This window comes from Pectinophora gossypiella, chromosome 4, assembly GCF_024362695.1.
Source record: "Pectinophora gossypiella chromosome 4, ilPecGoss1.1, whole genome shotgun sequence".
NCBI classification, from domain to species: domain Eukaryota; kingdom Metazoa; phylum Arthropoda; class Insecta; order Lepidoptera; family Gelechiidae; genus Pectinophora; species Pectinophora gossypiella.
This window is the reverse complement of record NC_065407.1, coordinates 11,596,532-11,621,585: the sequence shown is the minus strand read 5'-3', so window position 1 is coordinate 11,621,585 and position 25,054 is coordinate 11,596,532. Positions and strand designations below refer to the sequence as shown.

Here is a 25,054-nt window from a genome sequence, read left to right as displayed (position 1 = left end):
ACAGTAGGTGCTGAGCTCTGGGCGAACGTCCATTGGCTAATCTAAAATAATAAAAAATAAAAGTTTTATTTCGAAAATATATAAAATTACAATTGTATTTCAAAAATAAATAAAGTTACTATTTTATTTCGAAAATAAATAAAATTACTAAGTACTTATTTCATTTCGAAAATAAATAAAATTATTATTTTCATTCAAAATTAATTTAAAGAGCACAGCACAATGCTGTCCGCGATCGCTGTTATTTTCGCCCTAATCAGCGTCAGCAATGGAATCAAAGAAGGATACCTGCGTAAGTAAACTTTATCTGCTTTATTTAGCTTTAAGCTCCACAAAGTTTGAATTTTTATGATTTCATTCCAATTTGCTAAATCAATTATTATAGAATTTGGCTTATACATTTAGTCGTTACATTTGAAATAAATTAATAACGAAAATGTTCGATATAAAAAAAACATTCTTCTTCTTCCTTTTTTAATAATCTCAAGTTTCTAAACAAGTCATAGTATAGGTAGCCTTCAGTTCTAGAAATATGTTTGTTAAAGATCAATTGCTACGTAGTATTTCTAGTTCTTGTTACATTCAGGGCCATTGATTAAAAAAGTTATGGGAAAAAATTTCACTCTCTGGGATAATCAAGATATAAGTACAAATTCTATTGTATACCGTGAAATCCGTGACCATCTTAATACGTTTATAATACTCGATTAATGTAAGACAACAATTAAACGACAGGTATACTTATTTCCGATTATCATTATAATGTTGAATCATTGTAACGTAATGAGGATAATGGGAAACAATGGAGAACAGATAACAAAAAAACAAACATCCTGAGAGGTCCCACGATTGAGATATTAATTTTGTTTGGGTTGCTTCGCGGGTTGGAAGGTCACACAGGCAGTCGCTTCTGTAAAAAGCCGGATCTGTTCAAATCATCAGGTTAGGTAAGCGGGCCCTGTGAAAATGGAATAATGCTAGGGAGATGATGATGACATAGGGGTTGTAACCTAAGTATGCTCCACCATACGTCAAATTAAAAACGACATGTGGGTGGTTGATACGCTAGCTTGATAGCCAGCTCAGCGGCATACTTTTACATGTTCGAAAGCATACAAACAAAACTCAACAAAATTTACACTCAATAACACAAAGACATAAAATCCTATCTATAAAAACAAAAGAATAAAACCATATTTAAATTACTTAACAATTAATTAATTTAAATAACTACTTAAATACTTATTTATTTTATTTTTATTCTTACTTTATAAAATTTTATAATATTTTTTTATAATAGGTATTATAAGTGATACCTAATGGGGTGAGCTGAACCACAAGTAATCAGAAGAGAATTTGCAGTCAGTTTGATACAAAGTCCCAAGATGGATAATATTATAATAACGTACTCTACCTATCGTGACATCCATCGCAAATTATACCTAATGGTATCTAATGATCCATTGTATAAATAAGCAATTTTGAATAAGTACCCATTTTCTTCTTAAAGTATCCTGAGTTTTCTGTAAGCAATAGGGAAATCACACTGGTACATCCTCACTGCACCAGTGTAACTTTAGGCACCCGATACCGATCCGCCGACGTAGTCGACGAATTACTTCATTCGCCTATCGCTATCGACCCACTAGGGTCTATTAAGTAATTCTGTCAAATAAAATCTTCTCAGACAGCGCCCTGAGCCGAGGTTCGCTCCCAACTGGGCAACCTTATGCCAAAAAAAGGCTGCTTTGTAACTTGTTGAGCAATGTCCAAATGTTGATGTGCTTCACCCAATAACCAAAAGTTATTGAATGTTATAGATTTTATCATGTTAGACAAATATAAAATACAACAAACAGCAACCATTTATCACAAAAAAATCAAAATGTTACCTACACTTATATCATGTTTTGTAAAGTTACTCAACAAAAAGTAACTTCGGTGTGGATGCACAATAATAAGGTAAAACGGTCACCAATCCACAAACTAACCGCACTTAACGTTGTTTTGCTGTGTGTATAGTAAACTTAACACCCAACAAGGCTACATAAAGGTTTCTAGTGTGTAATTATTATTGTCACTGGGCAACTATTGCGGTAATTACAACTACAAACTTGAACTTGGTGAGGCCACTGCCGTACCCCTACTATAAATATAATTTATTTCAAACCACATTATACAACCCCGCCCACATTATTATACATGTTGTGCTATCCAAAATTCTAGGCTAAGTAAATTAAATTAATTAAATATTTTTTGGGGTTATGTATGTATACATTTTTACAATAAACTACCAGACAGTATTTTGAATTTGTCAGAAAATAAATTTAAAGCTCATGTGAAGCTTACTTTATGTAAAAAAGCTTATTATAAGATTAATGATTACCTGAATGATAAAAATGCCTGGTATTAATTATGTTTCTCTAGTTATTAAATAACTTGTAATGTATACTACATTGATTTAAAAGGTGTGTTGCCATAACACCTTGCGAAATGACGTAGATTCAAAATTTTTAAATTGACCTTCAACAAGTTTATCTATGATAATTACGTTGAATAAATGATTCTGATTCTGTTCTTCTGTTATCAGCTATATTAGCAATTGTGTGTTAATTATAATCCATAAATCCGTCATTGATGTCACGGGTTTGAATCCCGGCTCGGGACTAAACCACTGAATTCGACTTTATGAGTTTGAATTCATATTTAGATAATTGATTTCACGTGGTTTCGAATTTGTGGCCGTTAAACGAAAATAGGTTCGCCCCATATCAAATGGGACATAAACAAATGTATTGATGTATATACTATACTGGATCGTCGTGGAGATCCTTGGGGGAGGCCTATGCTCGCAGTGGGCGTCGTACGGTTGATGATGATGATGTACTATACTATAACCTCTGCCTAACCCTTAGGGTAACCCTAATTATAATACGCACTACAAAATGGAAATTCGCATATAAATGAACATTCACATCCTTGTTAAAATCAAATCATCTTCTATTTTCTTACCTACGGTATTCAACGTACCAATTAAAAACCTAAAACTGGTTAAATATTTCCGATCAAGATCATCAGTATGATAAACACGGTTTTGGGAAACTGTTCTCTTTATGACGTGGCTTTTTGTCTCGTATGGTACTTATCTATATGTATGACCATGGTACAACAAAACAAGGTACGCTCAATCCTATGAAAAGCCACCAGTGCTAGCCGTTTGATGACGTAAGTGTTACATGAGGTTTTTTTTTGACGTGACTTAGATTACGTTACGTAGATTTGCCGCAGATGGCATTAACTACTTGGCCGCATAAATGGGGAGCGCTGAAGGCTCTCACCCGGTACAACGTTTAACACGACAGGCCTGAGGGTGCCCATCTGGGCGCGAACCTCGGCTCAAGTCGTCGTTTGAGAGGAAAATATTTGAAAGAATTAATCGACCCTAGTGGGCATAAGCGCTGATTGAGGGAACTCGTCGACCACGCCGGCGGGGTCGGTATCGGGGTCCTGAAGTGTTTGGTGTCGCGAGCTAATTGGCTGTCTCTATGGCTAGAGTAATCGGGTAGTCGGGATCGTATATTACGTCCTTCAGAATGTTACATGAGTGTTTCCATTAAATTAGTATCTCCAATATTTGAGACCATGGAGACATTACAATATTTATTTAGTATCATAAAATCTGGCTATATACTGCTTTATATGGTACCTATAAGAGACAAAATACACCTTAGACTTCAATTCTGGCCATTTTAATGCCATTTGCGGCAAATCTGTACCTAATAAGTATGTCAGAAAAAAACTTAGACTTCAAATAAAATATAGACCGAATAAGTATACCTTTTGTACTGAGTAAAGTGTTTGTTGACGTGGCTCTACGTTTAATTAGCCCTCGCACATTTTAAGACTAAATATATATCTATCTATTTTTTAAATTAGTACATTGTATTAGTTATTATTTGACAAAATAAAGTATATCCATCAAGCCGCAGTGGAACAGGGTGGTGGATTATGCTCTATGGAGCTTACTATTGGTATTCCCCTCCGGTAGATTGAGAGAAGGCTTTTGTCCAGCAGTGGGACGTATAAGTAGGCTGTTTATGTGATGGTACTTAAATATGGGTAACACACCAACCTAGCTTCTGTAAACATTTTGGAAACTAATTGTCACACCGATTAACCGATCCACACAGGAAATTAAACATTTATCATCTGAACTTTGACTCGAAAATGCATCCGGTAACAAATTACACGCACCTCCCAAACTTTGTTTGTTTATTTTTTATTTATTTTTTTAAATAATAGTTGTAAAGTTTTTGTGATTTTTCTCAATTCTCAATTATTTATTGCATTCCATGTAGTACAATGGGGTGTTACATAGGCATAGAAACTATAACATGGACTCTGTAGGGCACAGCAAAGTTGAAGGAAAGAGAGGAAGTGTGTATTGAAAATTAAAACTCCTCACTCCTATTTTCTTTTAAATTTAAACTTTTTCTTGTAAGTACTATACTTAATTTATGTACTGGCCCTTCCAAGATCTAAATCGACCGCCTTCCTAGTAACGCACAGCGTACTAATAGGACTGGTATAAATCAATCTACCTCTATTATTTACTAATGATATCCGTACGTTTTAGGAATACTCTATTGATCATGTGCCAATAGTAAATACGGGTTTTCCAGTGACTATACGAATATCAGATATAATAATATTATTAATATATATAATTAATTGAAGGAATTCTAACTTAACATTCAGTGGCTTAGAGCAAAGGAAGAACACGACGTAAATAGAACAATAAGTAAATAGAAGTAGCTTGTATAAAAACAAAAAACAGTAAAATAGAATGGCAATGATAATTAATAAATCAAAATTATAGCTTTCACTGTAACCCTAAAATTAAAAAGATTATAGAGCATTTGAGCGAAGTATTGGATTATTTTCAAATAAAATAAGAATAAAATATGGTGATATTTATAGCGTGAGCGTGGTACTTGTATTAAGTAGGCATGTTTTAATTTATTTCATAACTAACAATCGAGCTAAAAATGTACCTAAGTATATTTAATAAAATAATGTCCACAACTATGTCACTCTAAAAGGAAAACTTACACGTGTTTGAACCTGAAGTCACCTTTGTGCTATTTTGTAATAAACTAGAAAATTTAATAACACCGTACGGAACTGGTTCGAACAGAAAAACTCAATGAAACTGGAAATAATTGAGACTGTAATCTATTATTTCTTAGCTAGCATTTGCATAGATTTATTACTGATTGTTTTCGATATGCCTAGTACGTCTTTGGCATTGGTACCATCACCACGCGTGGTAAGATTGTCAATCAACTATTGTGTAATTATGTACCATTGAACCGCACTGGTACAAAGTATGTTACGTGTACTGCTTACGCAACTTATCTACATTGATCCTTTATTTACTTAAGTATATCTGAATATATTTTACGGAAATAAGTAATTATAATTTCAGTATATAAATATTTTTCCCACAACTTTATTATATTTTTTTATTGTTTGTCTAATTATAAATAACTGGTATTATTGAAATTAATAAACATAACTTATTTATTTAGATGAAGGTAAACATAAAAATAATGAGTTATTTATTACAATACAATACAAAAACGCTTTATTGCACATATAAACACAACTTATTTATACATTGTTTTAAGTTTACGCGGTTAATGGTGCTAATTCCTGTAAACACCATCTAATTTTATTTTAAGTTATATCTGTCATTTTCTTATCCGCCGAAAAGGCAAGGGACGGGTAATCGACAAGCATAAAATTTATGGAACACACGTCAATTTTAAGCACAAATCTAAAACAACCGTCTAAAAATTCGCCCGGGTTATTCATTTATTTACTCATTCTTCCTAAAATTAAGAGCTGTCAATCATCCGTCCCTTTCCTTTTCGGCGGATAAGAAAATGACAGGTATAACTTAAAGTAAAATTAAGAGATGTCTGCAGGAATCGGGGCCATTATCATAATTAAAACACATAATAACGGGTTCTTACCGCGTTTAAATGGGGACTCCCTGGGAGTCTCATATCCCCATTTAACAACTTATTTATTTAACTAATATAAGTTGAAGACAATATTCCCGAAGTACATTCATCGCATGATGAACTGAATACCCACGCCACGTCTCTCCGAGTTTTCTGTTAGACCAGTGCATAGAAATAGGAAATTATGTCTATAGACCAGTGTGACAATTAGTACTCATAAGGGTATTTGACTGGGTCAAGATAAATTATAAAATGCTAATCCAGAATTAAAAGCCAGTCTAACATGATCAAAAAATAATCCCATTTTTCTTTTTGACTTCTTTTCGAAATTTAATTGTAAATTAAGTACTTAACAATAAGTACGACGTTTGACTGTTTTCACTGATGACGTCATGTAGGTACCAGTATTTCCATGCAAATTACATAGAAAATTTTCATTTTGAATATTAGTAAGAAGTATCTCATTTGTCCAAGGTGTCAAATAGCCTATAAAAATATATAAGTACAAAAAGGCAGTAGTATTTTATATAAAATTATCTTTAATTCTATAATTTATTTTATTATCTCAAAAAGCAATAAATGATTAATTGCAAAGAAAATCATCCAGGATATACTTCTTTAGTACAAAACAAGAAACGTATCATACTTAGCTCTTTAATTTCCTTGTATTTATAATCGCTTGCCTGTGTCAGTAATTTTCACAAATTACCTGTAATAATGTCCACCGGTTAAGATTGAGTGATAAAATAAAAAAGGAAGTGTTTGTTACCTTTGTTAAATTAGTCGCCACATGCTTACGAGGTTAAAGATGTTGCTAGACTACTTAAATACTAATCATTTTCTCACTGGAAAGAGATAATATAACAACAGTCAATAAATCCAAAAACAAATTCAGAGGTGTCGAGATTGCAGAGGAGTAAAACTCTTCTGCTACTCGACCTATAGTTCTACACAAACCACGTATTTTTCTGTGTGTTCCATATTTTTTTAAAAAGTCATCGTCATCTAGCGCTATCCCGTTTTTCACAAAATCCGCTGACCTGACCTGAAAATTGACCTTTCAACCCACGAAGGGAAAACCCAATACAGGTTAGGTCACATACCTTTGAAATGCATTTCTCGGGAATGTAGGTTTCCTCACGATGATTTATTTCATCGCTCATCACGTGATAATCATTTAATGATTCAAATATGAATTCGAAAACAAATTCTAAAATCATTCGTTTAGGTCTATGCTGGGATTCGAACCTGCGACCTCAAAGTGAGTGTCAAGCGTTCTACCAACTGGGCTACCACGGCTCTTTATATTTTTAGAATAAGTGTTTGTTAAAAAAACCCGACCCTGCACAGGCATAAGGCAAACTAACTATCTACTAATTAAGTGTCATGACTAAGTATTTTAATTAGAAAATTAAGATTAAATCTAACCTACTTAGATGAATATCGCAGTCGATCATCATAATAACGCAAACCTACTAATTCGTACTGACTCGTCTTTGAATGTCAGTGTCCGAAATTCCAAATAATTTCGTTGGGGTCTTAAAATTTTACAAGTGCTAATGATGTCAGAAACTGGCGAAAAGTACAATCTTCATAAATTTATAACAAGATGACTGTCACTTCACATTTTATTCCTTCGCGTAAACGTTTTATGTCGCTTATATTGCATAGTGACGTTTTATGAATTAGGTACTCTAGGTATCTAGGCAAGGTATACGTGTTTTATGTGTGGAATAAAACACCTAGGTGCCTTTCATAAAATCTGGCACTGCTCATAATATTAATTTTTAATTCGTCGCTGACCATGTATGGAGCATAATTTATTCCATTTCCGGGACGACTCTAGTGCATATAGAGTATCTAGACAGTGCTCAGTAGAGATCAAAACACTATTTAGTAATCTGTGCCCGAACAACGTAACAAACGGAACAAATAAGTTGAATAATAATAAGTATATGTTTTCACATTTATTTCCATTGTTTCAGCATCATATATCAATCCATGTGACCTGGCCAAGCCATCGACAGAGTTCGTGGACTGCGTGAAGGAGCAGATCGAAGCCACGTTACCCCACTTCACAAAGGGTATTGAGGAGCTTGGAGTGCCCTCTCTAGACCCCGTGGCGTTGGATGATATACACATCGATGGAAATGGCCTGAAGCTCACCTTCACCCACGCTGCCATGCATGGACTTAGCGACAGCAAACTCTCTCAGCTCAAGTAAGCGCTTTAATCTTGATACACACAGAGCCGAGAAAGCGAGACAAGCGAGCTGACTTGCATCATGCAAAATTTGCACCCCGGTCTGCTTATCCCGTTTTCCCGAAAGGTTCATCGATCAGTTTTAACAGATACCTACCCCAAAGTTTAGGCCGAGTAATATCAAAAGTCAACATTCTCCTTTGCTCGCAAGAACGTTCGTGTAAAACTTTGCCATAATGTCAGTCAGCAAAAAGCTTATATGAAACTTTGTACTGATATTAAACTCAACAAGCCGTCGTCGCAAAATGTCAAACCACATTAAAGTTGCAGTTGATAAGTAGTATGGACGAGTTTTGTTTAATATCGAAAAGCTTTATAGTGCAGTGCGTTAAGCTCGTATGACCAACACCCAGAACACTATAACATATCATATATCAGGATGATTCTATCAAGTACTAATACAGCACATACTACTTACTGGTCACATATATTTCACTGACCAAATGTTCGGCCCTCCTCGCATACTTACGTTATTTAAAAAAAACAACTAGGAAATAGGTCAACTAGGTAATTTCTAAACAAGAATAATTTCTAAACTATAGGTACTCTTTTGATTCCTATTAATAGGTCCATTGTTACATAAATTGTATTGTAATTTCATCACATATTGTTAATTTTACGACCCTTAATTGTACGACTAGTAAAATTAAACGTCATTTTCCTTAAGATTAGCTACATGTGAATTAGTTTTTAAAACCACACTAACATGCGATGTGCATAAGGTATCTACATTATGTACACGTATTCACATCATACGGCATTTCAATAAATAAACACATAACTTATATTAGAGAACATTTCGAAGCCACCTTATTAGCAACACCGCACTGTCGTCAGTCAGAATGTTCAGTCAATACTAATAATCACTAATATTATACTACAAATACGAAAGTGTTCAATATGGTTGTCTATCACCTCTTCACTTCACGAACAAACCACTGGATCTATACATCTATTTGGATAAAGCACTAGATAGATTAAAACAGAGACGGACTAAAGGATGGACACAGGTAGTTTCCAAGAATGGAATTAGAGTGCTTAGTATCATATACATAAGGAATGCAATCCCGACTCGAGATTGCAAATTCGAGATCCCGCGGGATTGGAAATATCAAGATCTCGAAATCTCGAGAAAGTTAGGATGGCTGAAAACGATCAAAACTGCTTGTTTGCGATAGTGAGGTTAATTAAGTAAAACAAAATATTTTTTGAAAGAAAACAAAAGCCTTTATTCTTCAATATTACTATTAACTAAATAATTAAGTTTTCTTTGGAAATCAGCATAATCAAAAGCAAAAGTATAACTCAAGGAGATTCGCCCAATCCCGTCAACCTCGAATGAAATCTCGTCATATTATGCTTTGGGATTGATCCCAAAAATTAGACGAGATCTCGCTAGATCGGAATCCCGCGAGATCGGGATTACATTCCCTACATATACATTTATGCGGACGAAATCGCGGGCGGGTAGCTAGTTAATATTTACATGACCTCACGTTCCTTGGTCGCACTAAACTAAACAGTATTCAATCAGTGACGTATGACTGTATCGTCATTGAACGTCGTCGCGTCGTTTGAGGACGTGACCAGCTGATTAAGTAGAGATAGTCAGATACTGACCGTATTAACATAAATATAATAAATTAGCTTACGATGGGGTGGAACAGAACAACTTGCAGCCACTTTTCCTACACGTTTTCATACGTGTTTCAAAATGGTTTTAATCTATCAAAACGTGATTATTTGCCCCTCTACTTTCAAAATCAGCAAAGACTCATTATACCATAATAGAGTAACCATAATAAATAAAAATATTTACGAATATTTAACAACCAGATTGTAATTATACAAAAATAAAAATAAAATATTGGTTTACCTTGATAATAAACTGGCTTAGCAGCAAAATCATTGCAAATGTCATGGCAACGATGTAAGTGTAAGTAGGTAATCAGAATAAAATGGATATAGAGGTCGATTTTAATCGCGAATAATCGCGAAGTTTTTCATTTTTATATTATTTAATTTAAATAATTATTCAAACATAATACAATTCAAAGCTTAGGTTGTATATTTGTTGTATATTGACCTTTTTTATTCGTAAACCTCTATCTCATAGCCTTGACTTCATTGTTTTTTTTTCCTTTAAGTAAGTACCTACAACAAACTTCATTTAAAGAATCAATTGCATCTCGTGAGGAAAAATAGTAAAACTCTACACGTTTGCAATGAATCGTGATGTAGTTATTAAGTAACGTTTGTTCCGATTAAATTGTCTATGTAAATTCCATCTCTGACGATAAAAATGGTGCGAAAACCTCATTTCCTTAATTAGATTATGTAATTGGTCGATACAATAAATCCTTACATAATATGTGGATAAAACATTGTTTCAAATACCTATTCAATTCAGAAAAAAAGTACTTTTCGTTATTCCCGATCTTTGTAATTTTTCATGAAAAATTTCCATGTTTTTACCCTTACCCCTTTTTCTAAAACCTAACAAACATGACGACAATTCTTTATAAAAATGCCAAATCTGTTCGTCCGTCCGCAAGTGATGCTTAGTTTTGCAGTACTTAATTCATTTTTATTTACGTACTTACACCTACATAGCATATTAAGTATCTTCTACCTACTCATATTATCCACAATTACCTGTATAAAATCCGTTAGACAATCAATCAGACTTTTTCGATTTAATTTTCTCTTTATGTGTTTCCCAGCGTGGGTGCTATAAAAGCAAAAATCCTTCACACTTCTACTAATTCAAAATAGTTTTATTTAACAAATTCGCAAACTTAAATATAATTGGAATTGGGCTTTGTATTTTGCAATAATAATTTAACCGTGAATTTCGGTACCTGTCAAGGCGAGGTCAAACGAGTTCAAGAACACTGTACTTAAGGAGAATCAATCCTTATATTAATAATACTTTACAGCGACTGAAGCAATAATAACACTTCAGAAATTAAGATCTATAAAAACGTTTAACATTGTGTGTTAATGATGGTCAATCATTCATTTTGCAATATCGAGCATTAAGAACAAATGCGATGTAAATAAGAATAGAGTAGCCTTTAATTTATATCAAGTAGATACCAGCCCTAGCTAGGTAATTAATTAATGCAGAATAGGTAGTATAAAAACGTAAGTACTTTTTTATTTGTCAGACTTTAGTCCTGATTACTATCTAGGCAGGTAAAAATGTAGCGTGATGTAAATAGGTTGTTAAACTAACGTACTACTACGACAAATAGAATTACTATATTTTTTTTTTTTGGAGAACATAGCCTTTTTTTTACGTTGGGAAATGCGTTACGCATACCACGCCCCCAGGGGTCGACATGGTTATGTGGGACTCCCCGGGTGTCGCCACCCGGTATACCCACTAAAACCCAACGGTGTTCCTCCTTGTCGCCGTGTAGCGGGGATACGGGAACGCAATTGCACACAACCGCGACCCCGCCGGCGGATGCCCTTTGGGGCCAAGCGCCCATGGGAGTGCGTCAAGCGCCTCCCCCTCCGCCGAGGGCTGCCCGGAACACTTGGACAGCGCGGGACCTATGTTGTAGACGGCGGTCCCGACCACCGTCCACAATAGCCTGGAAAGTCCCTCATTAGCATATATGATTATTATCACCACGTAATAATTCGCTTATTTACTTACCTACTTACTAAAAATTTATCTATTTATTTTTTTCATCATCAAGCAATTAGGTTAGATAGGACAAGCAAGGCGTACCCTACCAGGCGGGATAGTATAGGGACATAAATAAAAATAATATACCTAACAGATTTAATAAATTGCATATTCATTCAATAATATAAAATATAATTATAATACGGAAAAATTTCCAAAAATACTCTTATTTTATGAATAATCTTCTCGTAAATGAACTTCCTCTAGGATGTAATATTCTCCATGAAATGTGCAAGTCATCATGCCTTCTAACATTGGTTTTAGATTGGACATCGGCAAGGACGTCGAGACGTTTTCCCTGTCGTTCAAGGGCAATATGAGCGTGTCGGCCAAATACGTGGTGGACGGTCGCATCTTGATCCTGCCTATCCAGGGCAAGGGCGACGCCAAGGTCAACTGCCGTGAGTAATTCTTCTTTATTTAATTCATTACTCCCCACCCCTAAGGCCATTTCATCTAAAAATCATTAGCAAGCAGCTATTTGACATTTGAGCATATAAAAATAAGGGCGCAATGTGAACAAATGTCAAACAGCAATATTGCTTTTTTAGATGATTTGCTTCAATGTGGCCTTTTTAACCCCCCCAGGACTGCTGACTATAATAAGTTTTTCTTTCTTTGTATAAGTGTAGGTACCCAATTATGAAATACAAGCTTTTGCCCGCGGCTCCGCTCGCTTTAAATTCGGGGTAATATGGTTCCCCTCTCCTAATGTGCCAATTTTTAGCTTCCTACATTGAGAACTGCGAAAAGTCACAAATAAAATTTCACCCTCTCTTCGAAGGGGTTGGGGGCAAAATTCCAAAAAAACATGATAAATTTTTTTGTTAGTCACAAATAGCCCCGTATACCATTTTTTATCTTTCTACCTTGAAAATTGCGGAATGCTCCATAAACTTCCACCCCCCATTTTAGTTTTAATCGTCGCTCCGTTTTCCTATGAAAGACGGACCAACAAACAGACAAACATGCACACACTTTCCCATTTATAATATAAGTGAAGACTAGATTTCTTATCTTATTTGGCCAAACTGATCGTGAGGTCAGTGGCAAAAAGCTTCTCTTTGATACTCCCCAGTTTCATTTTTCCCCGGCCAATGACTCTGATAGGCATTGAGATCATCACACCATATTATACGAGGAAAAACATAATTAGCAATACGTCTGTATAAAATCATTATAATATGCTTCCTAAAGTTAGGTACCTATGTCATTGTTTGCTTTAACACAATACATGACACAATAATATGACGGAAGCTAAAATAATCGTGAGTCTATTTTAATTGTTTACTTAAACAAAAAATATATCCTTATCCATCAAGAAAACTGTATGGTCTTCAAAATTAGAAGCGCTCATAAAATATTTTCTAACTGAATACCTAATGATTGACGTCAATAACTATATTATTTGAAAAGCAGTTTAGAATAACTTATTTACCTAAATTAATTGAGTAAATACTAAACAGGTAGATACCTAATATTTACCCTTTTCTAAACAAGTTCCATGCGAATTCCGGTTTCTTGAACGTCTTCGAATTTAAACCTTGAAAAGGGAAAAATGCTAATAACAGATTAAATAGGAAGTCAATAACGCAAACACACGAGTTTGTGCCGAACCTGACCTCTGAGGCTTCTTGAACTTGGTTTGAAATAAGTGCTTTAAATAATATTTTTAGGTATGCAATATCCGCAAGCCATATTTTAACGAAAATACTTATATATTCTATTTACCTATATGTATATGAGTATAGAACAGAAGATATAACATCCTGTATAAGCTGAGGGGGGCGGGAACGTTTAAGGAATGAGTACTTGGGGATGCTCATACAGAAGGACAAGGGAAGGGACTGAGATTTAAAGGTAAGTAAGCGATGTTGTATTGGTGGAAACGTGGTGGAAACTGACACTAAGCGTGGCTTTTAGGAGTTAGGCCAATTGGCCAAGATAGGTGTGCTAGAGTAGCAATAGTACGAATCACTGACAGTGAATACACTCAGCCTTATACCCCCTTGAGGTGCAGCCTCATGAAGTGCAGTGAAGATGGAGTTTTGAGTCTTAGTCCCAAAGATTCGAGGATGTTAAGAACTCCGTGGTGCATTTCATAATATTTATAGGTACAGAATTGGTACATATCTATGTACCTAATCATTATTAAAATAGCACCAATATATTAGCATTTGTACCATTACATTTGATAACAATCTGAGATGTATGATTATCCGTTATCTATCCCGCTTTCTTATGCCTAATACCAGTAAGCGCTGCTCTTGATTTTAGATTGATATTTGACACCTATGGACTAAATCTCATTAAATGTGTACTTGTTATTTTATACAAAAATTATGAACTGAAAATTATTCTTTCCGTATACTTAATGATAAAAGTCTGCTAACCTTAGCTATAACCTTAGAAGCACTAGATTCTAATAGAAATACAGCTCGATAATTACAACATCAGTCTAACTTATTTTAATCATTTCATACATTCAAAATTATAATTGAATAAAAACAAGGTAACGTAGCAAATTGCGAACCAGACTGTTAAATCCTTTTTTATCTGCTAATCACCTTTTGTCAACTCCCAAGCCAACTTAAGTCAAAAACTTGTTTTTAAATAAGTACTAAGTAAAGGTTCAAAAAATAAACGTAATTTCTCATTTGTACGCAGATAACATCGAGGTGCAAATTGACAGCAAACTGACCCACGTGAAGGACGCTAAAGGCATCCACTTCAAGCTGGTTACCCCGAGTTACAAGTACAACATCCAGAGCACCAAATTCGAGTTCCAAAACTTGTTCAATGGCAACAAGCAGCTGTGTAAGTTTTTTTTTAGAACTGGCAAAGGATAAGACCGGCTCTGAATAAAAAAACTGATTAATCTGATCAATTTTAATCCGGTCTTTTTATTTTACGGTATGTGGTTTCGACCTTATAAACACACGCATACAATTTGCAAACCAGACCATATTAAAAATACTAATAGGACCGGTTTTACATCTATAATCATTTTTTAAATTGAAATATAGGATACAGATAAAATTTTACTACATAATTTGTAAGGTCAACAATGTTTACTTTTCTACATAACATATATTATATAGTTTATACCTAGACGTTTCAATGTTGGGTGCAGATCTCAATCAACCGGAGGGGTTGTGGAGCCACCACGTTCCTTTCGCGAAAGTTTTCAAGCCGCCCCAAGGCTGCTCACTTACTTACAACTTATTTTTTTAATATTTCAGCGGACGCCACCCACCAGTTTGCAAACGAGAACTGGAAACAACTTATGGACGATCTCTCGCCGCCTGTCATCAAGCAGATTGTCAAGACCTGCGTGAAAGCTATCAACAAGTTCTTCTCCAATGTCACCATTCCACAAATAGTCAAAGGATACAATAACTAAACTGTGATACCAATTACCTTTAAGAACCAATTACCTTTTAGAGTAGGTACAGCTTTAGATAAATCTTCTGTGTTATTAGATGGCAACGAATCGAATTTCATAAGTAGGTGTGCGTCCAAAACAGATCACCTCACTCAGAATAGATCAAGCTGCTTCTAGGCCGGAAAGACAGCACCAAATTGCCAGTGAGTTCAAATATAGTTAATTCATAACAACCACAACATAAATTGTACAGTGAACTTGAAATGATAACAGTGCCAATAAGGTCAATCAAGTAAATACTAAAATAACAGACGCACTGATGTTTTAAGTAGGTAGGTACTTAGTTAAAAAAACAGTGTTCCTTATTTGTAACTCAATTTAAACTTCGAATTTGTTATTTTGTCTTATTTTAAAACAAAATATACTCCTAAATAAAAATGCTTCTACAAGGAAGTTCTTATAAAACGTTCAATATATGAATATTTTTTTGTAAATATTAGCTCTTCAATGTATAAGGATTAGGGACTATTTATATATTATGTAATAAAAGAAATTGATAAACAAATTATAATCGTTTTATTTCAAATATAGAGATAATATTTACACATCACAGTCCGTTCATATCCCGCTTTATCCATTCTTCAAGTCAACTATCATACACACAACTGAAATGCGCATGGGTAGAGAATAATAAAATATTCTACAAATATGCCATACCTATACATAATATTTTTTCAAACTACAACGTACTTATCTAATTCCTTTGAGTATTAACGGTTACGTGATAGTCACTATCTGCGCTACTCTGACTGTTTCTAGAATTAGCAGACACGGTATCTAGAGAGAATGCATCTGTATGACTAGGAGGTGGAATATTCCTGCGCCACAGTTTTGCTGGCCATCCCGTCTTGTATGCTGCTACTCCTGCCAATAGTACCACTAGGGTAGACAGACCCACCGCCATACCCACGATACCGGCTTGAGAAAGAGGGGCTCGTGACTCTGGAAATGAAAATCAGAACGTTAGTAACGACTAAGGTCACGTTCACACGACATCATATTTTCCGTATGGCGCTTACGAAAGATTTTATCGAATTGATATATCATTAAATTGATAGGTACACTTAACGTTTCTATTAGTTACTCCACGTTAATGGGGATTATATGTGTACCACCAATCCGCAGTGGAGCAGCGTGGTGGAGTTTGCCCCATACCCTCTGCGGTTGATTGAGGGGAGGCCTATGCCCAGCAGTGGGGTGTATAAAAGCTTTTCATGTTATGTGTTTGTGTACCTACCGTTATTTACCAAATGTTTATAGACCATATTTAAATTTCAATAAAGTTTCATACACACATGTGATCATTTACTATACAACTATACAATCTATACATACAACTAGCAACTTTATTAAATTGATCAGAAAAACAATAATGGTCTATTATGAAACACGTAAATATATGTTCAATGATAGATCATAAAACCGATCATTATGAAAATGTCGACTATGAAATAATCACGTGTTACACCTTTTATAGAATCTTTAACCTGAGTGATCTCTCTACATTACATTGTCTAATTGTCAGTAATCATTATTACATTACTTATTCACATGATCATGGTCAAGGATGGTCATACTCAATCTTAATGTATACATATAACCATAATACATAATGCGAAGAAATACGGAGTTATAAGTGCGGAAACAAGTTACTATGGACTCAAGTTTTTAGAATAAACAGTCGGGTAAAAATACGAAACAGCGACAACTCTTCGCCCCACACCATATTCGTATCGGGCGCCGAACTCACCTCCTCTAGGAGTAAGGGGCAGGCAACACACGGACTGTCTGTCTCGCTCGCACTTACGACCAAAGGATAGATATTTGTACTTATTGAGTGTCTGGGATGTGGATGGAGAGAGGCTTCTATACTACTACTAGAGAAGTGAGAAAGAAGTCTCTTTCATTTATTTATTGTATGTGTCGGCCAAAAATATTGCTGTCAAACTAAAATAAAATAAAGGTTTGGCTGGAGCCAGATAGGCACTTTGTTGGAGTCCCTTACTGGTCAACCTATTGTACTAAGCGGTACTACTGAGACACTTACCATCTATGTTCAGTAAAACAGTAACAACATCCCGAGCTTCCTCTGAATCCTGATCGATTAATGCAGCGCACGTCCACTCGCCAATATCTTCGTCCTGCACGGTTTTTATAGTCAAAGAACAATCTCCATAGTCCAAATCTCTACCAGGCGTGAAATAATAGCGATCGAAAAGCGCACTGTAATATAAAAAAACACCCTTCAAAAATGTGAACTGAAAAAAGCATTAATATTTCTATTTTCCCGCCGAAGGACTCGTCCGGCAGGATTCGAAAGTCAAAAGGTCTATTCGAAGAACAATATTTGAACATTTTTCATCGGAATAACCAAAGAGTTTACAACCCAAAGAGATTAAACTAAACTCTAAAAGCTAAAAAATACTGGCAGAAATACCTCAAAAAATATTTTCGGAAGCCTTTAGCGACAATTAAAAATATATTATTTTTGTTTTATTTTTTTATGGCTTTTAAATTATTATTTTTTACCATATAATAGCCAGACATTTTGTCGTCATTTCAAAAAAAATCTTTATCAAAATTGCACTGCTTTAAAATTTAATTACCAGTTTCGCCGTATTTCTTCCTTCTCCTTCAAAGAAGAAGACCCCATCCTATTATCTACTGAGTAGCGATTTGACTACAAAATATTAAGAAAAGCCAACTTACTTCTCTTCAGTAACAGTGGAATCTAATCGGAAACCCAAATCATACGGTGTCAAAAATCTACAATAATTCAACGGTCTGTTTCCATTGGAACTGTGGCAGTATAGGGTAATCGTACTACCAATGGTCGTGACGATTTGTTTTTTATTCGCAGCAAGAGGCCCAGTTACTCTGACTTCTACTTTATCAGTTATTTCAAGGCTGGCATCATTTGGGCCCATGTGACAAGTCCATATACCCGCTTCTTCTTTCGTCGCATGCGAAAATATTATACCACAATCGCCAGTTTTGAGACTCTCGCCTGTATACCTGTAATTATAATACTTATTTTATTTGTAATACGTCTAGAAATACATACTCTTTTTCATTTGTAATGCTTGTGGCACAGAGTCGGGAAAGCGAGGTAATCTGAACATAACATAACAATACACTCTCACGACTACCTATATCCCATTGGGGTAGGCAAAGATACATCCATCGCAAGATGAACTAAGTTCCCACACCTTACCGAGCTATGTAATAAAATTCGTAAGGCAAAAGTTCATTTAAGTGTCTGGAAATTTGGACCTTCCGATGTTAAAATAAGGATTAACAAAAAGGTACAGTAGAAATATACCAATTAATTAAGGTCTCGACAAACAGAAACGGTACTCCGGATCAGGCAGATTAGTAAAATTGCGTCACGCCAAGATTGTTAAGAGAACTCTACAATAAATTTCGCTCTGAAAACGCAAGGAGATCGGACACGTGTGTCTTCATAACTCACCAAAAAGCTTGCTCCTGATGAACTAAGGGCACTGGCGTGAACTGAGTGCCATTAGGGTGCTGGAACCAGCAGTACGACAGAGACACATCAGCTCGACACATCACCCTGAACGAATCGTGTTCTTGCACGAACACCGTGGAAATTTCTTCTGACTGAATATTGGTCGTACTTCGCCCTGGTAAATGAGAAGTACCATTATGTTTTTGAAGTGTTATGTACTGAATGGAAAGGGGTACAAGAAGGAGGTTCGGAGCTGGATAGATCGACGGAATGCATGCATTAAACATCTAAGTATCTGACGTACGTTCTGGGTACGATCTGACAGTTATTAGCAATAGTCATAAAATATAAAACGAATAAAGCAAACAGTCTCTTTTAATTTGTTGCATAAATGTTCGATACAAATGTAAACTATTTATGAACCTTAAAATATTTTAGTTCCACACCGCTCGATATAAAAAATACCCGTACCTAAATCATTACTCACCAGTGGGAGAAACACTTATAAGCGCCTGCAGCGGCGTCTGCGTCTGTACCTGAGTGCCGACCCACTGTTGGACGCCCACAGAACACCGCCACGTGCCTTCATCTTGCGCTGACGGGTTCTCGATCGTCATGCCGCACTCGCGGTACAGGAACCCGTTGCCATAGTAACTTTGGGAAATAAAACATACTTACTTAACAAAAATTGGTACATATGCAGTATTTTTATCCGGATGGAACGAGACAGGAAATTTCGAAAATATTATTCCATAAAAAAGCTATACTAAAAATCAAACGTACGGATGCACGGGCGGGACAGAAACATGGCACATGTAACTGAACCACGTCCCGTCTTCGGCCGTTCCACTTTCTAACACCGTCAGGTATGTAAACGGGACGATGCTTGGATCAGCAAAGATCAAGAGTGGCAAGGCGAACAGTTTCTGATAACACAGACAAATTTACTTTATTACAATTCGCGTAGGTAGGTCTGTATCATTGTTATGACAGCAGGAGATGATTGCACTTGATGAAAATAGTAGATATATCCAATAAAGCAAACTTTTCGTATTAGAAAGTACTCGCGTCGCCGCTCCTCATTTTAAGATTTTATTTCGTCATTAATACGTAAGTAATTTATCTTTAACCTGCACTCAACCTACGACAACATTTTAATTATCATCCACATTGCACATTCGTTTGTAACAAAACAAAAACTGATACAGATCAATCGATTACAATATTATCAGAAATATTCATTACCGAATTCAACTTTACTTTCACCTTTACGCGATAACAAAGAGAAATGCCCAAAGGCGATGGTAATCTGTTACAATACTGCTATCCTAGACATCATCGCTCACTTTTGCAATACAAACAAGCATAACTCAATTTTAGTACATATTCAGGAAAATTGAAAAATCATTATTTTGTGACTCTGCTTAAGGCTGCAGTTTATGTAATTAAGAATTTAATCGAGCCTTGCGACCACTATGAGATATCCAGAATTAGATCAAGAACTTCATTATGAGTCGTGAATGAGTTGGTGAGCAATGACCCAGTTGGAGGAACGCTTGATTCTTACTGTCAGATCGCAGGTTTGAATCTCAGCACGGGCCTAAACCAATGATTTTCTAATTCGTTTTCGAATCATAAATGAGTTCGGCGGCGGGTTTCAGAGGTTGTGACCTATCGGGCTGGCTTTCCCTTCGCGGGTTGGGAGGTCAGGCAGTCACCTCTGTAAAAACCGGACCTGTCCTGCCGAATCTTGAGGACTGTACAAATCTTCGAAAAAACTAGTCTCCCTAGCGTTATCCTGTTCCCACAGGCTCTTAATCATCATCTTTTCAAGGCACACATCACTAGCTCTTCCTGTTCTGGCTCTGTCACCCTTCAGGAACATTTTTTTCTATGCTATGTCTACCTGTGAGTTCCATCACTAAGTCCGTCCACGACGTTGTAGCCAGAAGAACTTGAAGTCTTTTGGAACCGGCAGAAAGTGATGTTCTTCGTCGTATGCAGTATGTTGCAATACAAGTGGAGTTTGTTGGTGTTCGTGTCCCGAATGTAGCCCATGTCCAGGCGTTCCACTGGAAATTGATATATTTTTTAGATTCTTCTTTCTTAGAATTATATCAATCAATAAGGACCTAAGGGCCTCGACAAAATTCATTTGCTTTGGGTAAAACATTGCTTCGGCGAACAAAAATGATTGACTTAAAGCTAAAGGGTGACCACAAAAAAAAAGTTTTCATCACGAGCTCCTCCGTGCTTTGGAAGGCACGTTAAGCCGTTGGTCCCGGCTGCATTAGCAGTCGTTAATAGCCATCAATCTGCACTGGACCCGCGTGATGGTTTAAGGCCCGATCTCCCTATCCATCCATAGGGAAGGCCCGTGCCCCAGCAGTGGGGACGTTAATGGGTTGATGATGATGATAAAGCTAATAGAATCATGTAGCTACATAGCTGCCTAGCTACATGATTCCCTTAGGCTTAAAATAGTTTGCTAGCGTTATCCCATTTATCGCAGTCAGCTTTACCTAACCCGAAAAAATTATAGCTCCGGTTTTTTTACAGAATCGTCTGCCTGTCTGAATTGTCCTCTTCTATAGTGTGGGTTGTGAGGTGGATGACCAATTTCGTCAATTCTGGTGTCAGGGTTGTTAAGGCTCCTGACATGGCTCATGTAACGACTACGTACTTACATGAGTAAATAATAACCAACCAACGGCTTAACGTGCCTTCTGAAGCACGGATCATTTTACTTTCGGACATTCGGGTGATCAGCCTGTAATGTCTTTACCAAACTAGGGATCACAAAGAGATTTTTGTGGCATGCCCCACCGGAATTCAAATCCGGGACCTCCGGATCTTGAGCCCAACGCTCAACCACGAAGGCCGACTGAATTGTCTGATAAATAGTTAAGTAAATATTAGTACAAAATTCGACGTACCTTCTACAGCAACTTGTCTCTGGACATGGAGTTCGGACACTCTCCCTGGCAAGCCGAGCAGCACATCCCAGTTGCCCTGGACTGCCCTTGATGTCCTGTCCAGGGTCACACGACAATGCCCTGGGACCAGCGAACTCTCGGAAAAGGGCTGCGCGACCACGCAGTACGAGTTGTCCAGGGAAGTTAGTTCCACTTCAGTGTTGGTCTGTCCATCCAGTAAAGATATCTGCGGTGCAGAATATGTTGGAGTCGCTTCTGTGGATAAGGTAAATTCAGGTATTGTATGCGTGGAAACTAGGGTATTGAATAGGTACTTACATAAGTTGACGAGTATATGCCCAGTTGAGCTAGAATTAGAGGTATACCCATCGCAAGATGAACTGAGTGCCTACCCACACCTCACCGAGCTTTCTTTTAGACCATTGTGATAAGTGGTCGCCGTCTATAATGGTTGAGCCATTGTGTTAGTGCAAATTGCACTACATAGGAACATAAAGTGACGCCTATTACCACCAGGGTCAAAGAAGAAATAATAGCGTGGAAATTATAGTTATTTCATCGAGATGTTCATTGTACAAAATCCATTTCCCGTAATATATAGAACAATCTGCGAATGCGATCATTGGGTATTAACTACATACATAAACTCACACCCGTAATCCTTAATGGGGTGCGCAGAGCCACAAGTAATCTACCTAATTAGTAATCAACTTGCAGCTACTTTTGATACGTAGTTCTAAAACGGATATGATATTGGATAAAAAGTAGTTAGGTAATTCGATTTATTAGGGAGATAGGTAGAGGAGGTAGGTTAATAAAGCTGTCTTCACGTGACACGATTGTGAAATCATATTTAATTAATTAGGTACAATGTTGCACTTCCGTGATAAATAAGTTTTTATCAACAAAATCGTTTGTAGATAACATTATCCGTATGTTAAATTAAGATACTGCATACAAAAGTATTTTTTGGATAAATAGCCGATCATACTAGGGTTTTTAGCTTTCAAAATAAGGAGGGGATATCCTTGCGTGTTTGTCGATATTTGTTTTTTTGCAGATTAAAATGCCCAAGAAGACCTTTTACGAGTATTAAATATATTATCGTGGAGTTCCGTGAGTTGTAAAGATTTCAGACGAGTGAAGTGCAAAGTTGAAGTACTTATGTACTATTTGCTCATACTTGTAGTGCACTTTAGCGCTCACGACTCGTCCCTTCCAACCTCTTTCTTTTATTCTGTGTACCTAATAGATCACGTAATGTAATAGGGCCTTATAACCGTAGTATTCTTGTTTAATAACGCAAATAGTATCAGGGGGGTTAAAATTGCCACATCGCAGCAATTCATCTAAGAAAGCAATATTGCTATTTGACATTTGTTTGCATTGCGCACTTACTTTTATATGCGCAAATGTCAAATTGCAATATTGCTTTCTTAGATTTTGATCTCAAACAAACAAACAATTGCTTCGATGTGGCCATTTGAACCCCCCAAATACCTACTTAATAGTCAGAAAATAAGGTTTATTATGTCAGTCGTCTAGCCGACACGCAGACATAAAATAAAGATCAAAGTAGGTATAATCGAATTGCTAATTAAAAGATTACGATAACATATTTTTTTCCATACGTTGAAACGACGACACGCACGCGGTCGATGACTTATAGTCACTGAGATGTTTATCGAAATTGCGTTGTTCTAGTATAATACCAATTTAACATTCACACTGAAAATCTTCACATTTACCGTCGCAAAACACGATATGAATACACGATTACATCGGTCAAACGGGTTAAAACGATAATGTTGCATGTGTCGTGTTTTTTGTTTCATGTTGTTTAACAATTTTGTCACTATGCTACTTACTTCAAAATATAGAAATGGTAAAATAACTTACTAGTGACAAGCACCTCTGTCCAGCCCGCTGCGACCGCGTCGCCATTAGTGGCGTTGAGCCGCCACCGACCCTCATCAGTCGCCACCACATTCTGCACTCTTACGCCGCATCCCTCACCCCAACTCGCATACCTATGACAACACTTAAAAACATAAAATAAAAACAAATAAAAATAAAATAAATTTACACCCATCCCATGGTCACACTAAACAATCAGAGAAGTTTAAATGTTCCTATTTCTATATTCGCTACGGGTCAAGACGCCTTGCTATACGTACTTATATCGCATATTGTTTTTGTGCAAGAAAAAAATTGTTAACGTAAGCGTTTGTAAGTCGACAGAAACAATATTATTATTCGAAATTACGAATCCTTTCATTTCGCATAAGTATTTATTATCAAAATGCCTATGAATATGTTACAGGCACTGTGCTTTTCTATTGCAATTCCTAAAGTTATCGTCCTATTATTATTTTACTTTTTATTTTAATTTATGGAATTCCATAGTCTCTGCTTACCCCGGTGGGAAATAGTCGGGAGATTATGTATGTATCATTCTATTTTTCACTATCCTGACGTTTTTAATCCTAAGTATCGATTATTGAGTTTTTTCACTATAAGACAATAAAATATTAAGAATATCAACACTATGACCAAGCACCATTGTGACAATGAATAATGTAGGACGATAAATAGGTAGGTAATTAGGACTATGGGATATTACGACAATCAATGTTGTGTTAGGACAATAGACTTTAGGACAATAAACATTAGGATATTCCGGCCCCCGTACTCAATATGTTACTGTTATTTATGTCCTACCTTCCTGGTTTCCTACCTATTGCTTGGAGGAGAATGAACATCAAATTGCAATCCGGTAGGCGTAGTGATGACACAGCTGGCAACGTTCTCCATCTGTGATTGAAGCTTCAAGAGTGCCTCGTGGCCTTCCGTGACCTCCAGAACATGAGGCCAACCCGCACCTTTCTGCAGTTTTATAAGATTTTGGACTTCGAGATGCACTAGCGGCATTTGCTGAGCCCAAGTTTGATGACATGTTACCATTACTATAAAAAAAATAACAATTTGTAGATATTTTAGTTTCATGCTCATTTCCTATACCTGCAAACGATAATAGTATAGGTAGGTATTTAATTTATAATATTTTTTTCGTAGGTACTTACGGAAAAGGAGAACAAATAACTGATTGGAGATCATTTTGTCAAATAGTTATTAGGATTTTAAAAAAATCTGTAGGTAAAATAGACATCTGTTTATTAGTCTAAGCGAAAGTGAAAAATGCGGAGAGTC

The 25,054-nt window shown here is 36.1% G+C and overlaps 2 protein-coding genes across 3 annotated transcripts; one reads left to right on the top strand and one right to left on the bottom strand.

Moving 5' to 3' along the window:
• LOC126366081 (circadian clock-controlled protein daywake-like) lies at nt 1-15,941 on the top strand. The gene is made up of 5 exons (XM_050009007.1): nt 1-292; nt 8,015-8,249; nt 12,256-12,392; nt 14,659-14,808; nt 15,234-15,941. Exons 1-5 carry the CDS (start codon nt 223-225, stop codon nt 15,392-15,394), a joined length of 753 nt encoding a protein of 250 aa, XP_049864964.1. The 5' UTR covers nt 1-222; the 3' UTR covers nt 15,395-15,941.
• Nucleotides 15,934-25,054, bottom strand: LOC126366044 (uncharacterized). Of its 2 annotated transcripts, XM_050008940.1 has the most exons (10): nt 24,928-25,054; nt 24,582-24,810; nt 23,744-23,874; nt 21,845-22,099; nt 20,815-20,980; nt 19,396-19,562; nt 18,909-19,083; nt 18,146-18,451; nt 17,484-17,659; nt 15,934-16,378 (listed from the first exon to the last, which is right to left on the bottom strand). In XM_050008940.1, exons 1-10 carry the CDS (start codon nt 24,959-24,961, stop codon nt 16,131-16,133), a joined length of 1,887 nt encoding a protein of 628 aa, XP_049864897.1. In that variant the 5' UTR covers nt 24,962-25,054; the 3' UTR covers nt 15,934-16,130. The 2 variants fall into 2 exon arrangements, with proteins under 2 accessions (XP_049864897.1, XP_049864898.1); XM_050008941.1 differs by lacking the exon at nt 24,928-25,054 and having other exon boundaries at nt 24,566-24,749.

Excerpts from the sequence above, each read along its gene's own strand:
- LOC126366044 (XM_050008940.1), bottom strand. The coding sequence starts at position 24,961 with ATGATCTCCAATCAGTTATTTGTTCTCCTTTTCC. Across the intron at positions 19,563-20,814 it reads CTTAGTGATGGAACTCACAG|TTACTATGGCAACGGGTTCC; the intron begins GTAGACATAGCA and ends TATTTCCCAAAG. Across the intron at positions 17,660-18,145 it reads TCCACTGTTACTGAAGAGAA|TGCGCTTTTCGATCGCTATT; the intron begins GTAAGTTGGCTT and ends TTTATATTACAG.
- LOC126366081 (XM_050009007.1), top strand. The coding sequence starts at position 223 with ATGCTGTCCGCGATCGCTGTTATTTTCGCCCTAATCAGCGTCAGCAAT. Across the intron at positions 8,250-12,255 it reads AGCAAACTCTCTCAGCTCAA|ATTGGACATCGGCAAGGACG; the intron begins GTAAGCGCTTTA and ends CATTGGTTTTAG. Across the intron at positions 12,393-14,658 it reads CGACGCCAAGGTCAACTGCC|ATAACATCGAGGTGCAAATT; the intron begins GTGAGTAATTCT and ends ATTTGTACGCAG.